General features: G+C 39.7%; 1 protein-coding gene across 5 annotated transcripts in view; it reads left to right on the top strand.

The window, feature by feature from the left end:
- The window catches only part of LOC105468044 (par-3 family cell polarity regulator beta), a 1,086,746-nt gene that overhangs the window by 616,194 nt on the left and 452,070 nt on the right, over window positions 1-18,482 (top strand). For all 5 annotated transcript variants that reach the window (XM_071073272.1, XM_071073273.1, XM_011717972.3 and 2 more), the window contains one exon: window positions 17,828-17,998. In XM_071073272.1, coding sequence (XP_070929373.1) covers window positions 17,828-17,998 — 171 coding nt within the window. The remainder of the gene's footprint in view (window positions 1-17,827; window positions 17,999-18,482) is intronic.

Raw genomic sequence — 18,482 nt, forward strand, 5'->3', positions numbered from 1 at the left:
TGCCCTCTCCCACAGCAAAGCCAAGAAGGCCCTGTTACACTATACATAGAACACCCCTGCACCTAGAATTCTGGCTTCGTTGAAGCAACTATCTTCTCACACTTACCCTTCCTCTTTTGTTTTAGACTAGATATGGAGATACTGCCTTTTTCACTGTGAAATAAATGCACTTTGGATAGACACCTCTTCGGTTTACTCCTTGGTTTAGTTAGCTTTTGTCACATAATAAATAGTCATAATTTTTCAGTAATATACCTCAATAAGCCTTTATTTTTCTCATAGCTCTGTGCAGGGGAGCTGGGGTTTGGGGAGGATTCTGATTCAGGCTGGTGTCTCTTGATCCCACTGAAACTCTGCAGATCCAAGTGTGCTCCACTGCTTTCTACTGCTCCTTGGATCAGCAGGCTAGCTGGGGCATGTCCCTCCTGTGTCTCAAGGTGTCAGAGGGCCAGTGGCAGTGGGTAAATCCGCGGGCTCCAAACTGGCCCACTGTCACCCCACACACAGGCCACTGGTTAAAGCAAGTCATATGGCTGAGTTATGGCAAAGATGTGGATACAGAGAAGGGTAAAGAATTGAGTCCCATCACTCAATCTATAAAACTGGCTCCTAGGGGAGGTTTCAAGATGGCAGAATAGGAACAGCTCCAGTCTACAGCTCCCAGCATGAGCAACGCAGAAGACGACTGATTTCTGCATTTCCTACTGGGGCACTGGGTTCATCTCACTAGGGCTTGTCAGACAGTGGGTACAGCCCATGGACTGCAAGCCAAAGCAGGGCAGGATCACCTCACATGGGAAGCACAAGGGGTCGGTGAATTCCCTTTCCTAGCCAAGGGAAGCCGTGACAGATGGTACCTGGAAAATTGGGACACTCCCACCCTAATACTGTGCTTTTCCAGCGGTCTTAGTAAACGGCACACCCGGAGATTATATCCTGCACCTGGCTTAGAGGGTCCCACACCCACGGAGCCTCGCTCACTGCTAACACAGCAGTCTGAGATCGAACTGCAAGGTGGCAGCGAGGCTTGGGTAGGGGTGTCCGCCATTGCTGAGGCTTAAGTAGGTAAACAGAGCAGCCGGAAGCTTGAACTGGGTGGAGCCCACCACAGCTCAAGGAGGCCTGCCTGCATCTGTAGACTCCACCTCTGAGGGCAGGGCATAGCTGAACGAAAGACAGCAGAAACTTCTGCAGACTTAAACGTCCCTGTCTGACAGCTTTGAAGAGAGTAATGGTTCTCCTAGCATGGAGTTTGAGATCTGAGGATGGACAGACTGCCTCCTCTAATGTCACATATGGGACTATGTGAAAAGACGAAATCTGTGTTTGATTGGTGTACCTAAAAGTGACAGGGAGCATGGAATCAACTTGGAAAACACTCTTCAGGATATTATCCAGGAGAATTTCCCCAACCTAGCAAGGCAGGCCAACATTCAAATTCAGGAAATACAGAGAACACCACAAAGATACCCCTCAAGAACAGCAACTCCAAGATACATAATTGTCAGATTCTGCAAGGTTGAAATGAAGGAAAAAATGTTAAGGGCAGCCAGAGAGAAAGGTCGGGTTACCCACAAAGGGAAGCCCATCAGACTAACAGCAGATCTCTCAGCAGAAACTCTACAAGCCAGAAGAGAGTGGGGGCCATATTCAACATTCTTAAAGAAAAGAATTTTCAACCCAGAATTTCATATCCAGCCAAACTAAGCTTCGTAAGTGAAGGAGAAATAAAATCCTTTACAGATAAGCAAATGCTGAGAGATTCTGTCACCACCAGGCCTGCCTTACAAGAGCTCCTGAAGAAGCACTAAACATGGAAAGGAACAACTGGTACCAGCCACTGCAAAAAAACATGCCAAATTGTAAAAATCATTGATGCTAGGAAGAAACTGTATCAACTAATGGGCAAAATAATCAGCTAACATCATAATGACTGGAACAAATTCACACATAACAATATTAACCTTAAATGTAAATGGGCTAAATTCTCCAGTTAAAAGACACAGACTGACAAATTGAATAAAGAGTAAAAACCAATCAGTGTGCTGTATTCAGGAGACCCGTCTCACGTGCAGACACACACATAGGCTCAAAATAAAGGGATGGAGGAAGATCTACCAAGCAAATGGAAAACAAAACAAAACAAAACAAAAGCAGGGATTGCAATCCTAGTCTCTGATAAAACAGACTTTAAACCAACGAAGGTTAAAAGAGACAAGGTCGTTACATAATGGTAAAGGAATCAATTCAACAAGAAGAGCTAACTATCCTAAATGTGTATGCATCCAGTACAGGAGCACTCAGATTCATAAAGCAAGTCCTTAGAGACCTACAAAGACACTTAGACTCCCACACTATAATAATGGGAGATTTTAGCACCCCACTGTCAACATTAGACAGATCAATGAGACAGAAAGTTAACAATGATATCCAGGACTTGAACTCAGCTCTGCACCAAGTGGACCTAATAGACATCTACAGAACTCTCCACCACAAATCAACAGAATATACATTCTTCTCAGCACCACAACGCCCTTATTCTAAAATTGACCACGTAGTTGGAAGTAAAGCACTCCTCAGCAAATGTAAAAGAACAGAAATTATAACAAACTGTCTCTTAGACCACAGTGCAATCAAACTAGAACTCAGGACTAAGAAACTCAATCAAAACCACTCAACTACATGGAAACTGAACAGCCTGCTCCTAACTGACTACTGGGTAGATAACAAAATGAAGGCAGAAATAAAGATGTTGTTTGAAACCAATGAGAACAAACATACAACATACCAGAATCTCTGGGACACATTTAAAGCAGTGTGTAGAGGGAAATTTATAGTACTAAATGCCCACAAGGGAGAGCAGGAAAGATCTAAAATTGATACCCTAACATCACAATTAAAAGAACTAGAGAAGCAAGAGCAAACACATTCAAAAGCTAGCAGAAGGCAAGAAATAACTAAGATCAGAGCAGAACTAAAGGAGATAGAGACACAAAACACCCTTTAAACAATCAATGAATCCAGGAGCTGGTTTTTTGAAAAGATCAACGAAATTGATAGACCACTAGCAAGGCTAATAAAGGAGAAAAGAAAGAAGAATCAAATAGATGCAATAAAAAATGATAAAGGGGATATTACCACCAATCCTACAGAAATACAAACTGCCATCAGAGAATATTATAAACACCTCTATGCAAATAAACTGGAAAATCTAGAAGAAATGAATAAATTCCTGGACACATACACCCTCCCAAGACTAAACCAGGAAGAAGTTGAATCCCTGAATAGACCAATAACAAGCTCTGAAATTGAGGCAATAATCAGTAGCCTACCAACCAAAAAAAAGTCCAGGACCAGACGGATTCACAGCCGAATTCTACCAGAGGTACAAAGAGGATCTGGTACCATTCCTTCTGAAACTATTCCAATCATTAGAAAAATCAATAGAAATCCTCCCTAACTCATTTTATGAGGCCAACATCATCCTGATACCAAAGCCTGGCAGACACAACAAAAAAAAGAGAATTTTAGGCCAGTGTCCCTGATGAACATGAATGCAAAAATCCTCAATAAAATACTGGTAAACCAAATCCAGCAGCACATCAAAAAGCTTATCCAGCATGATTAAGTTGGCTTCCTGGGATGCAAGGCTGGTTCAACATTTGCAAATCAGTAAACGTAATCCATCATATAAACAGAACCAAAGACAAAAACCACATGATTATCTCAATTGATGCAGAAAGGGCCTTTGACAAAATTCAAGAGCCCTTCATGCTAAAATCTCGCAATAAATTAGGTATTGATGGGATGTATCTCAAAATAATGAGAGCTATTTATGACAAACCCACAGCCAATATCATACTGAATGGGCAAAAACTGGAAGCATTCCCTTTGAAAACTGGCACAAGACAGGGATGCCCTCTCTCACCACTTCTATTCAACATAGTGTTGGAAGTTCTGGCCAGGGCAGTCAGGCAGGAGAAAGAAAGAAAGGGTATTCATTTAGGAAAAGAGGAAGTCAAATTTTCCCTGTTTGCAGATGACGTGACTGTATATTTAGAGAACCCCATCGTCTCATGCCAAAATCTCCTTAAGCTGATGAGCAAGTTCAGCAAAGTCTCAGGATATAAAACCAATGTGCAAAAATCACAAGCATTCCTATACACCAATAACAGACAAAGAGAGAGCCAAATCATGAGTGAACTCCCATTCACAATAGCTTCAAAGAGAATAAAATACCTAGGAATCCAACTTACAAGGGATATGAAGGACCTCTTTAAGGAGAACTGCAAACCACTGCTCAACAAAATAAAAGAGGACACAAACAAATGGAAGAACATTTCATGCTCATGGATAGGAAGAATCAATATCATGAAAATGGCCATATTTCCCAAGGTGATTTATAGATTCAATGGCATCCCCATCAAGCCACCAATGACTTTCTTCACAGAATTGGAAAAAACTACTTTAAAATTCATATGGAACCAGAAAAGAGCCCACATTGCCAAGACAATCCTAAGTCAAAAGAACAAAGCTGGAGGCATCATACTACCTGACTTCAAACTATACTACAAGGCTACAGTAACCAAAACAGCATGGTACCAAAACAGAGAAATAGACCAATGGAACAGAACAGAGCCCTCAGAAATAATATCACACATCTACAACTATCTGATCTTTGACAAACCTGACAAAAACAAGAAATGGGGAAAGGATTCCCTAGTTAATAAATAGTGCTGGGAAAACTGGCTAGCCATATGTGGAAAGCTGAAACTGGATCCCTTCTGTACACCTTATACAAAAATTAATTCAAGATGGATTAAAGACTTAAATGTCAGACCTAAAACCATAAAAACCCTAGAAGAAAACCTAGGCAATACCATTCGGGACATAGGCATGGGCAAGGACTTCATGACTAAAACACCAAAAGCAATGGCAACAAAAGCCAAAATTGACAAATGGGATCTAGTTAAACTGAAGAGCTTCTGCACAGCAAAAGAAACTACCATCAGAGTGAATAGGCAACCTACAGAATGGGAGAAAATTTTTACAATCTACCCATCTGACAAAGGGCTAATATCCAGAACCTACAAAGAACTTAAACAAATTTACAAGAAAAAAATCAAACAACCCCATCAAAAAGTGGGCAAAGGATATGACCAGACACTTCTCCAAGGAAGACATTTATGCAACCAACAGACACATGAAAAGAATGCTCATCATCACTGGCCATCGGAGAAATGCAAATCAAAACCACAATGAGATACCATTTCACACCAGTTAGAATGGCAATCATTAAAAAGTCAGGAAACAACAGGTGCTGGAGAGGATGTGGAGAAATAGGAACACTTTCACACTGTTGGTAGGACTGTAAACTAGTTCAACCATTGTGGAAGACAGTGTGGCATTTCCTCAAGGATCAAGAACTAGAAATATCATTTGACTCAGCCATCCCATTACTGGGTATATACCCAAAGTATTATAAATCATGCTGCTCTAAAGACACATGCACATGTATGTTTATTGTGGCACTATTCACAACAGCAAAGACTTGGAACCAAACCAAATGTCCGTCAATGATAGACTGGATTAAGAAAATGTGGCACATATACACCATAGAATACTATGCAGCCATAAAAAAGGATGAGTTCATATCTTTTGTAGGGACATGGATGTAGCTGGAAACCATCATTCTGAGCAGACTATTGCAAGAATAGAAAACCAAACACTGCATGTTCTCACTCAGAGGTGGGAGTTGAACAATGAGAACACTTGGACACAGAGTGGGGAACATCACACACCTGTCGTGGGGCCTGTCTTGGGGCCTGTCGTGGGGTGGGGGGAGCGGGAAGGGATAGCATTAGGAGATACACCTAATGTAAATGATGAGTTAATGGGTGCAGCACACCAACATGGCACATGTATATGTATGTAACAAACCTGCACGTTGTGCACATATACCCTAAAACTTAAAGTATAATTAAAAAAATAAAAATAATAAAAACAAGACTGGCTCAGACATACATAACCAGGAGCAAAAGAGAAATTATAGTAATAGCAACAACAACAATAGCAATGCACATTTATTGTGCTTAGTATATGCTGAACACTAGGATAGGTGTTTTATATAGATTATCTAACTTTATTCACATTTACATTGGATTATTTTCAGGCCATTTTATCAAAGTGGAAATTATAGGTTAGAGCCTTTAGTGCCTTTCTGGTGGTCAGATAGCCAGGAATTACTTTAAGATTTGAATCCAGGCAGTCTGACTCCAGAGCCTGTGTTACGCTGCGTTGAAATGAAGACTCTTCCATATGATCCATTCACATTCCTAGAGAGCAGGGCCCATTGTCCTGGAGGTGTGTTGTATGGTGCTGTCATCCTTAGGCAAGCCATCTAAATATGTGCTAGGTTTGAGTATGCGTTCTTGGTCATGTTTGTGGATACCAGCTTGAAGTTATTCTTCTTATTCCTAATGACAGCTCTATTTGCAGAATTTATTCCAAGTAAAATTGAAACTGAGATGACTTTTTGGAAATTAAAAGCAAACATCTTCGCTTTTTTATGGGCAATAACTTAAGCTCAAGCAGATATTGGAGAGCAGGTTTAATATGTAGATCCATGTTTGTGTAAGTGAGCATCTCCTTACCTAAGCAGTTTCTAACAGTCCTGTTTCTTGCAGAAAGATTTCACTTTCCATTTATGTAAATTTCTTTCCTGACACTGGTCTGCTGAGTCAGACACTCACACCATTAGAAACCACTGGACAACATATTTATAGCTGATCTTAAACAGTAAGAGGCATCAATCATGAACTTAGCCTTCTTGTGAATGTTTAGTATCCATTTGTCTTGTTTACCTTTTGCAGTATAAAGGATAGAGTCCTGAGATTTGTTCACGAGAAATCTGATTAACCAGGAAAAAAAAAAAGAAGTATTTTTCCATTCTCCTACTGCTGTTCCAGTAATCCACTGTTACTCCTCGGAAAATTGCCACCCATTCTATGATTCAGGACTCTGTCTTAGGAAAATTGTTTTGAGACTGGTTCCTGTCCCTGTTGAGAGGATACAAATATAGTAGACTACAGTATCCCTGGGGCAGAGGAGAGAGGAGCACTGGGAGCATCTTTGTCTCAGCATTTGGCCCTAGGTTTTTACCCGGAATCAACGAAATAATCTTTCAACCAGAGCACAGTCTTTTCCTCCTGGCCTTTCATACCACTAATTAGTTCTCAAGGTGTTTTTCCCTTTAGGGTAGGTGGATTTTTTGAAAACTAAACTACTTTGAAAGGTATGACCAAATTCTTCCTGTGCGTTCTGTGTGCTGGATTCTCCTGGGGGCCTCCGTTGGTATAAACAAAGATAGGCTACTTCATGCCAGATGTAAAACCCCTGAATAACTTGACTCTAATTGAGGGCTTTGCTTTGTTTTGTTTTGTTTTGTTTTGTTTTCCTTAACTCTCAGTCTGTTGCTTTCTATCATGTCATGTCTTGTTTGAGTTATTTCTAATAGAGGATATAACTCTCTATTTGGAAACAAGAGCAGCCAGCTACTCTAGGACGCCCTCTTGGAAGTGAGTCCCTGACTCATTCTAAAAACCAACAGAACAATAATTCTACCCTGCTCACAATTATCCAAATGCTTAATCTCAACTTGATATTTAACTTCAAGTCTGTACATTAAGAAATAAAGCCCAGAAACTCTTGTCTCCATGCATCAGGCTGCACCACTTTTGATTACAGGCTGATGTGCCATACGGAGCTCTTCATGGACCCCTCTGAAGTGTCACTTGTACCTGTGCCTCTTAGTGTTCTATGTGGCCATTGACCATAACAGCAAATATTACTTCTTAGATCATTAATGCCAGTATGCTTAAGCACTAGCATGCATTACACGTTTGTGGTTTCATTTAGTTTCTGTCTTTCTTCCTGGGCGTTTGCCCCTGACATACAGTGTAATTGCTTCTAGAACTAAAATATACTAAATACAAGCATATATGTCAACTGCTTCTGAAAGAATTATGAGCAGAATGAAGTTGTGACGTCCATGAGAATGATTTTCTAAAATTTTGCTTTTGTGGTTGGAATTTAAAGTGAATGTGGTGGTAGTGTTGCTGTTAAGTAAAAAGAAGTATCGTCTTTGTTGCAGTTAGAAAAAATACCTTGAGAAAAATTTGCCCTTTCCCTAAATCCACATCAAAATATGCTTTTTATTTTATCCAGAGAGCACAGATAAAGTGTCAGTGATCAGTCTGAAGATGTTAGATATTTTTATGTTCATTTGCTGAACATTTTAAATTCATTTTGAGATCAGGGGTTTTTCTTTGCTTTTCATGTACCATATTAACTGAAATTTTTTAGTAAAAATGCAGTTTTACATCTATTGATTATACTTCCTTAAGTTGCTTGTTTTGCCACCCTAAAGAATTACTTTAAACATGTATACGGCCGGGCGCGGTGGCTCAAGCCTGTAATCCCAGCACTTTGGGAGGCCGAGACGGGCAGATCATGAGGTCAGGAAATCGAGACGATCCTGGCTAACACGGTGAAACCCCGTCTCTACTAAAAAATACAAAAAACTAGCCGGGCGAGGTGGCGGGCGCCTGTAGTTCCAGCTACTCGGGCGGCTGAGGCAGGAGAATGGCGTGAACCCGGGAGGCGGAGCTTGCAGTGAGCCGAGATCCGGCCACTGCACTCCAGCCTGGGCGACAGAGCGAGACTCCGTCTCAAAAAAAAAAAAAAAAAAAAAAAAAAAAAAGGTATACATAACTGGAAGAGTGGGTTTTTTTTTTTTTTTTTAAGTTAGGTAAGATATTGTAATAACACACTGCAGTGAGAGTAAAAGTCCCACGAAGTCTGTTGTACCAGTTCTGAATGGTGTTTTTGATTTCAGTATGCTGACTTTGGGTGTGGTATGTGTCCTATTAAAACTTTGAAATAATAAGGTAAAAATTCACATTTAAAGGCAATTTTTGCTAAAGGAAAAATATCATATATCGGGTAGATTGTTTACGGGCTGTTAAATAGAATATATTTAAGACTATCAGTTATTATCTAAAAAATTAATTAGCCAGGTTTGTGCTTAATAAATGCTACTTGATGATGATGAAATTAAGTGAAAGAAAAATGCCTGACATGGCTAATTGTAAATGTATGCACTCAGAATATGAAATAGACATAATTGAAGTAATTTGATTCCTGTGTGCTGAGGATAATTCGGGATGCTCCTTCTGAAGGATGCAGGATTTCATAATCTGCACTATTTAGTAATGGGTAAAAGAAAGAATTTGGACTAATACACACAATCCTGATATTTTTAAATGACTAAACTCTAAATTTTTGGAGAAAAAATGCACAGTTCTAGAATATCCAGGAACATGGCACTTGATCCTGAATCTCCATGTCTCATTGTCATGTGGGACATTTAACGGCATCCAAACTACTTAACTCCGGTAGGCGCTCCCAGCGTGACTAATTTCCACCCCCATCTCTGCCGGTATCTATAAATCATGTGATAGATCTATAATTAATGAATTCAAAGGAAGATAAAAGGGACAGCTTTTTAAGGAACACTAATGTTAAATATTTCTTCAACTGACCATTTTTCTTGAAATTTATAATGTTTTCTGCTGGTGGGAGAGCGTTGAGGATCCTTACTGGTAGTTAGTGACTTCTAAGGTTTTCCTCTGGCAAAAGGACCAGATAATTTTAAAAGTGCCATTGAAAATCCTCAAATGTAAGAAGCCACTCACATTTTATTTCTAACCACAAAGATGTGATACACTTTAAGGACATTAAAAGCAGGAAATTTGCCTGGAAATATACATAAATTCATAATCACTATATACCCAATAAGAATTTGACCTTTAAAAAGGAAGTTATTAATTTAAGTATAGGAAAAATACATTTTTAGCTAATTTTCTATTTTTTAAAAAAACTGAAAATGTTAGCATATATTAATTCATATAGTCAGGCTTATTGATGAATTTTCTACAGTAATAACTACTTTATTAAAATGTAATATAACATTACTTTTAAAATCTCAAAATAGCTGGCACAGTAATGGGCTCCTGTATTTTCAACTAAGCAGGAGGATCACTTGAGCTCAGGAGTTCCAGACTGTAGTGCAGTGTAATTGTGCCTGTGAATAGTCACTGTGCTCTAGCCTGGGCAACACAGTGAGACCCCATCTCTTTTTTTAAAAAAATCCTATAATTCCAGCCTCTATCATTGCTTTTCCTTGCAGATCTCTGTCACTTTTGCATTTTTATTTTGTGAATGGAAATGCAAACAAGAAATAAATTTACATATATACTATACTGAATAAAATTTTGGAATGCTACAACATTTTGATGTGTATTTTGGACTCCGTGATTGTCTCAGTGGGCTTGAAAAAAATTTAAGAGTTGATAGTCCTAATGAAAAAGGAAATTATAATCTACAAAAGTTGATATAGCATGCTAATGATGCTTTGGCTCTGAAAATAGTAACTTTCCCCTGAAAAGCTATATTCGTCTTCATTATGGGTACCTATAGGCCATATATATGTGTACACACACACACACACACACAAGACCAGTCACTAGAAAAATGGACACAAACCAGAATGCTCAAACAAAACTCTGACCACAGTATGAACTCTGCATACATATACATGCATGTTTTTGTTCTAGCTTTCTGGTTTGTACCCATTTTTATAGTGATTGGTTTTAAGCAACCTCAGTATAAACAAGTGTAAGTGCATAAAAAAACACCACCAAGAAGTAAATCAATAAGATAAGTATGTTGAAATGGCTTCCAAAATTCTAACCTGGTTAGGCATTCATGCAAATAATTCTTAATTCATATATAACATACATGCTTTAACAAACTTCTTTTTAATCTGGTTTTCTGGACCAAAGTAAATTAAGAGCAGAAAATCAGGATGGAGAGGAAACAGGAATGACAGGAAAGACTAAAGTATAAAACAAGTACAGAACGTTATTGCTATATAGTACACCAGAGAATATTTTGATGGTTTGAAGTAAGCACTTCTCAAACTTTCTTGCAGAAGAAATTATAAGATTCAATATGGCTGTAGTAAAGGCCATAAGTTGCAGTATATCTGTTAATGCCCCATATTTTTCCAGAATGATTTTAAAATGAAAAGATTTATAATACATTTTGAAAGCATTATTTCAGAATGGTTTATGCATATGTTAATTCATATAGTCAGGCTTGTTGCAATAATCCTGACCAACATGGTGAAACCCCGTCTCTACTAAAAATACAAAAACTAGCCAGGCGTGGTGGTGTGCTCCTGTAATCCCAGCTACTCAAGAGGCTGAGGTAGGAGAATTGCTTGAACCAGGGAGGCAGAGGTTGCAATGAGCAGAGATCACACCACTGCACTCCAGCCTGGGCAACAAGAGCGAGAGACTCTGTCTCAATTAAAAAAAAAAAAAAAAAAACTTCATATGCCCACAAGTGATTTTCTGCTGGGACTTCATTGGTTTGCTACACAGAAATGGAGTGAGGTTCTTAAGACAATAACAGAATTACATAAATTTAAATTTTACAATATCTGAGCAAGTAGAGATAGGGCCAGTATACAGAAAGCAATCAAGCTTTTTTTTTTTTTTTAAGAATTCTAAAGGTGGCATATTCAAGACAGCTTAGGTTTGTGAATCTCTCATAGTTACAATTTGTAGATGAAACTTAACACCAGGACCAAAGCACCTGACTGACTTAATTTAGCAAGCACTTCTTGAACATTTAGAGTGAGTTAGGCAACAGTATATAATGGACTAGACACAGCATACTTAAAATTACCCATTCTATAATCTAGAAAGGTAGTAACACAGTACATTAAATAAATATATAAACAACACTACTATGATAGGAGCTATCATAGGCAAATGTGAGAAGTATCGTGGGTGTTGGGATGATGGAGCATTTAATTCTGTCTGAGGAGAAAACTATGAAAGGAAGGCAATTGCTGAGGTTTGCTTGGGTTGAGGGGTAAGTAGATTTTGAAGAGGTGAGCAGGAATGCAAAGGGCTTTTTGGGCAGAAGAAAGAATATGGGCAAAGTCACCAAAGTGTGTACACCAGATTACAGTCTGTTGTCCCTGGAAAATAGAGGTCTTATTTGGGAAAAATGGATCTCTTCATATAAGCTGAAATGATGTGAAACATATACTAACTTTTTTGTTTTAACAACTGTACTTTAAAAATGTTGATTCATTCTTGCCCTTCCATTGCAGTTGTTTTTGAATGAAGGTAAATGATTTCAGTCTGGAATACAAGGTTCTTTTCTTAGTTTAGGGTTTTGGGTTTTTTGGGGGGTTTGATTTGTTTTTTCAAAAAATACAGTAGACAGATGTTGTCATAGAGTAATTGGAAGGCCCTGAGAGGATTTGTTGAGGATAATTCTCTCCCTCAATCAGGTGCCATCTTGCCTGGGGTCCCACCCTATTCCAGGGAAACATCTGCTCTGCAACCTGAAGTCAAGCTTTGGGGTTTGGGACCTTGGTGTTGATAATATCCCAGGAGGCCATACCAAGGGCCCCATTAGAAGCATGTGGAGGCAGAAGCCAACATCTGGTCATGATTAATCCTCTCAACACCCTGGACTAATGTGGACTGGCCTTGGGCCCCAGCCAGCTACCGCTGGGAAAGCCAGCCCACTTTCTCATGCTTCTCTCATATTCTTCAGTGGCTAGTTCATTCCTTTGCTTTGGCTTTCTTACTTTTCCTCTGTATTCATTAGAATTTTAGAGGTAACAGGGCAGTTGCAGGGAGGGTTTAACAAAAAATTTGCCAAGCCAGGTGGATTAGCCACACAACGTTGCCAGTAATCATGGCAGAGAAAGTACCCAGGCACCAGTGAATATACCACAGGGGATGAACTACAAGGTCATTGGACCACCCAGAAATCATAAATATGCTTTAGAGGACACATGGAGTAGCCTACAGCATACGTAACGACCCCTCACTCCAAAGAATGATCTGGCTTAAATGCACAATTGTGGAAAGACCCTGGCGTAAATATTTGTTTTTAAAACATGAGGATCTGTAGCTTTTATTAGATTCTCCAAGGAGTCTAAGAGCCCATAAAGACTAAGAATCACTAGCAGATTGTTTGAAAACTTGGGCTGCAGAGTGACCCAGACCTAGTTCACATCTGCTTTTAGAAACATTACTTGTAACAATTCATTTAAACTCTCTGACTGCAATTTCTTCTTTTATAAAATGGGGGCAGCAATCTCAAATATACAGGGTTTCTGTAAGGAGTAAATTGTCTACTATATGTAAAGGATTTAGCATGATGCACAGAGTAAAGATTCTTTGTCATTAATATAGTGCCTTTAATAATCTCTAGAAGTCTGAATTTAGAAGCAACGTGTCATAAAGGATTCATGTCATTAACCTTAGAGATGAGGAGACCTGGCTATGACCATACCCTTTGACAAGTCACTTTATTTCTCTGGGCCTTCATCTTTACATCTCTAAATAGCAGAGAGTAGCATTTATATCACAGGGTTGCTGTAAGAAATGAATGGGCAAATACATGCAAAAGATGTGCACAAGGACTAGCCTACATTAGGTGTTCAGTAAAAGGGAGATGTCGTACTCGAAGGTCTTGTCTCCTGGTCCTCGGTGCATCCTACTGTGATAGGACCAGCTAAAGCTGATGAGATTGAAACCATGCCAGGACCTGGAGAAGACCTAACCTCGTACCAGGTTTTTTCATTCTGAACTGCACTGAAGAAGTTCCATTTTGTCTTTACTCTGTTCTCCTGATTCTTTTTAATATGTTTTCCTTCCCTTTGGGAATTTCCTTTACTCCTTTCTAGCTTGAGGATGGAGTTGGTTATGGGGGGATGCCAGAAGCGGGGAACATAATTGAAGTCTTTTTGCTTAGGAGTCTGATGGGAGTAATATAGGAAGAAAAAGGGGTGAGAGAGACAGAGAGAGAGAGGAGTGTGTGTGTGAGAGAGAGAGACAGAGAGAGAATATTGCAAGCATGACCCAGATGAAATGAATATCCTAGAATTACCAAGTAACATCCTTGAATATTTGAATTCATTTATGTAAAGTCAATTGAAAATTAATATTCTCATGCCTAAATATTTACTAGAATATAAAATTAATTTTAAAAACCATAAAAAGCTAATTTTCCTTGTCAAAATTATTCCAAAGCAAATGGGACATACACAATTTTGAGGGAGATTTGATGAGTTTTTGAATAATGAGTTCCTCATTGAATCAACTTCATTTTAGGTCAAGACTAGACATAGACATGCATGTATGGATGTCTAGCTAAGTAGGTAGACAGGCTTTTTTTTCTCTCCTCTGGGTTGCCCTGCCACGCCCCTGCACCGTTTCCTGTCTCCATGTCTTCTGTTGTGTGTCTGGATTTTATATTGTCTTCCCTTCTAGGAGACATCTGGTGGCATATTGTCCTCTCTGGTTCTGAAAGTCTTTTTTTCTTGAAGCATTACCCCTTTAGGGACTAGTCATCATCATCTATGTAGAATATGGAATGGTTTGGTGAATAGGGACGCTGTGGAATTCAGAACTTGGGCTATTCTGTTCCAACTCTGACCTTAACTAGCTGAACAAGTCTAATATCTGTGGAAGTGCCTTATCCTAATAGGTGTTCGATAAATGGTTTCTCATCCTCTCTGGGCAGCACATTATTCATCTGTAAATGGAAGAGGTTGGACGAGATGACCTCTAAGGACCCTTCCAGCTCTAAATTCTGTGATTATATTCTAAATGTTAGGACAACATGGTGCTTACTGGCATCACCATTAATGAAATTACACATCATTTATCTTATAAAGAAAAAACACACACCAATAACAACAGACCAGCCAGGCCTGACAATGAGAGTGTGTGGATTTTTATTGCGTCCACAACTCTCTGGTGATGCTTGTGATGAATGTGAATGTCTTTGAAAAAAAATGTCAGCTGCTCTGAGGTGACCCGAACTGTCTTTTTGTTTGGGACTTGGTTATAGGAAACATGCCCTATTTCAGTGTCATTCTGCATGCTTGAGATTTAGAATGTAACTGAAAAAAAAAAAAAAAAATTTGTGCTTAATAACTATTGATGTATTTTACCAAAAAAATGTTCTCCTATCTTCTTGTCTGTTGTCTACCTCTTCACTCTGACCTTGCCTCATACTTCACAGAAAAGGTTCACAACAGATTACCAGGTGGGATCTCACTCATATTTCCTTCCCTCCATTTCTAGAGGTGGCCATAAAGCTTCCATCTTTATCTTGTTTCTTCCTGTCGAAGCAGATGAGGTGTCCTGCCAAGACAAAGCACTGCAAAATCTGAACATTTCCTGTTAACCTCATTTCCTGTTAACAGGACTAGGACCAGGAACTGGATTCAACTCTTCTGCTTCCTCCTCCTCTTTAAAAACCACACACCAGTCTCCATTCATCCGAAAATGATTTTTAGTAACAAGATTCAGTCCAGTAGTGCTCCTTTCTTATATGACAATAGAGCAGAATAATTTCTCCAGTTATATTTCACTTCACATACCGAAACCATTCAGGGTGTTTTTGTCGCATCCCGCCCCCCGCCTTTTTTTTTTGAGACAGAATTTCGCTTTGGTTGCCCAGGTTGGAGTGCAGTGGCCTAATCTTGGCTCACCACAACCTCGGCCTCCCCGGTTCAAGCGATTCTCCTGCCTCAGCATCCCGAGTAGCTGGGATTATAGGCATGTACCACCACGCCCGGCTAATTCTGTATTTTAAGTAGAGACAGGGTTTCTCCATGTTGGTCAGGCTGATCTCGAACTCCTGACCTCAGGGGATCCACCCACCTCGGCCTCCCAGAGTGCTGGGATTACAGGTGTGAGCCACCGCACCTGGCCTGTCATATCCCATTTCATGTAGCCTTATGCTTTTTTGTGCCTCACTCAAAATTGGATAATAGAAGTGAAGAGATTTCTTTCTTGTTTGGCCTTTCCTGTAAATCTCATTTCCAGACTCGCTTCAAATTAGGGTAAAGGTTAAGTGAAATGGGAAAACAAGAGGAAGGCAGGGGACATTAAGCTCTGAGGAAGCAGTCCACTTAAACGGTTTACATCTCTGACTTGATGCCCTTGTCTATTGATCCCATTACCCTGCCATCTCCATTTCTTCCCCAAGTGGGTGTGCCCTCCTTTGAGCGGCCCCTGCAATCCCACGTGGCTAACACCCTCTCCAGCAGGCAGCATGGGCGGTGTGTCTTCACGAGGGCATTGGCTCTGGGGAACAGCAGCTCTCACCCCGCCCTCCCTTTTCTCCACTGTCAGCGGAGGGACTTCCTTGGGCCATCTGCTACTGCATTAGTCCAAATTTAACGGCCTGTCCGCGCGGTTTCCCTCCCAAAGCTGTCTGGTTGGTTTCTGTTGTTCAGTGTGTGTGTCTGACTATCTCCTTTCTTAGGAAGATTTTTTCTTTTACATTTCATTCTGTTAATTTGACCACAAATCCCAGATACTTCTCACCACAAGAACTCTGTAGTATTTTCCTTTCCCTAATTTAGCGTTGCACAGTTGTAGTCTAGAGATAAGAAACAAAGGGAATTGTCATGGAAGAACTAAAGAGTCAAGATTCATGGAAACCTTTGACTCGCTTTCGTGGCCTGGAACAAGTTACGTTTTGTGCCTCAGTTTCCTTTTCTGTAAAATGTTTCTGAAAATCTTAAATTCTCAGGTTCTGTGAGAATCACTAGGGTAATTTATGGAAGAATTCTCTGTGAGGGTGAACTGTTATACACACCTACGGTTATTTCTGTTAACTTTATTAGCAGCAGCAGCATAACATTCCTAATCACAGCTGTGCCTCATAGCAGGAACTTTCTACCTGAGTGTAGAATGGGTAGAGAGCATGTCCCCCGAGTCTGACTGTCAGCATTTCATGTGTCTTTGCTCCCGGGCTGCCTTTGGGGAAATGCACTGTGATCCCTTCAAGTTCTTTTCTAGGCAGAGCAGGCATCCCAGTGTGTCAGCCACTAATCTAGACCTCTGCTTATGAGGGACTTCTGGCTGGAGATGGTCAGTGCCTCATTCACTCAAAAGTGAATGAGACCACAGTCTGGGCTGACTATTCATATGCCGAGGTTCTTTACTTTGTAGTAAGTGGTATTTCTTCCTGAAGATGCTGGTTGAAAGTATTCATTCATCAGAGCCTCTTCGAGAAAACCTTGACAATTCTTTTTGTTAAACTTTTCCACCGGAAGATATCAGGGCAAATTGGTCCTTTTCTACACACCTCTGTGTTCTTTGGCAGATGAGCAACTTTGTGGTTATGTTAGATAAAATTACGTGGTTGTTCTTTTTAATACTGTTCAATAGAGCTGGCAATGATATCAGGAGACACATTACTACTGTCAAGCACACAGCATTTATGCATGATGCCTGTCTGTGCCTGAAAAGGCAAATTCTCCTTTCGTTGTGACTACCTCCTTTGGTTTCCAAACCCCCTTCCCTTGAGTCAACAACACGGTCTCTGCCAGAGCAAATGGCAGAATCAGGTCAGATGAGCATGCTTGCCAAAGATTTAGGTAAGAGGCATTATACAAATGTCTAAATTATTGCAGCTCAGGACTCTAAGATTTCTAAAAAATACTTTCACACAATTCATTATCACTGGTATTTTTGACTATTTGATAAGCTCCAGAGCCTTTTTCTGCCATGGAAAATAAATCACTACTAACAGCTGGGGTTTTTTTTTGTTGTTGTTTTTTCGTTTTTAAACTTGAACTTCTCCCCAAAACGCAACATGTCATCACCATACTTTTCTCTGTTGAATTCTGTTTTTCTTTCTTCTGCCTTAGGATGGTCGTCTGCGAATGAATGACCAGCTGATTGCAGTTAATGGAGAATCTCTTTTGGGAAAATCCAACCACGAAGCTATGGAAACACTTAGGCGGTCAATGTCCATGGAGGGAAACATCCGAGGGATGATCCAGTTGGTGATTTTGAGGAGGCCAGAGAGACCAATGGAGGTGATGCAAATCTTGATTCTCCTCAGCAAGTTGCCCAAATTGCCACCAGAATATGCAGACTTCCATTCCTAGTATGGCAGCTAGATTCGTATAGAGAAAATATGCCCCAGAAGAGCTTTGATGGATTTATGTGGGGAGTAGGTGGTTGTATATTTTAGGTATAATAGAAAGGTGTAAAAATGTGCATATAAAGTAAGTCATTTATCAGATGTAACAGGTCTATGATTTCTAGTTTTTTCCCCCAGAAATTCCAAGAACTCTGAACTTGTTCATAAACATCTTTATATACTTTTTTGGTTGATATGCTAGCAGTGTCCATACTTTAGAATGTGTCTAATCACATGTGTACAATGTTTAATGTGGAGATCATTATAATGCAATCAGCTCTCTGTATTCTCTTCCATAATCTGCATATAAATAATACAGACCTGAGACTTAACTAATTTAACATTTGATTTATTAAACAAGCTGCTTGCTCATGTGA

The sequence above is a fragment of the Macaca nemestrina genome, chromosome 11, assembly GCF_043159975.1.
Source record: "Macaca nemestrina isolate mMacNem1 chromosome 11, mMacNem.hap1, whole genome shotgun sequence".
Classification (NCBI taxonomy): Eukaryota; Metazoa; Chordata; class Mammalia; order Primates; family Cercopithecidae; genus Macaca; species Macaca nemestrina.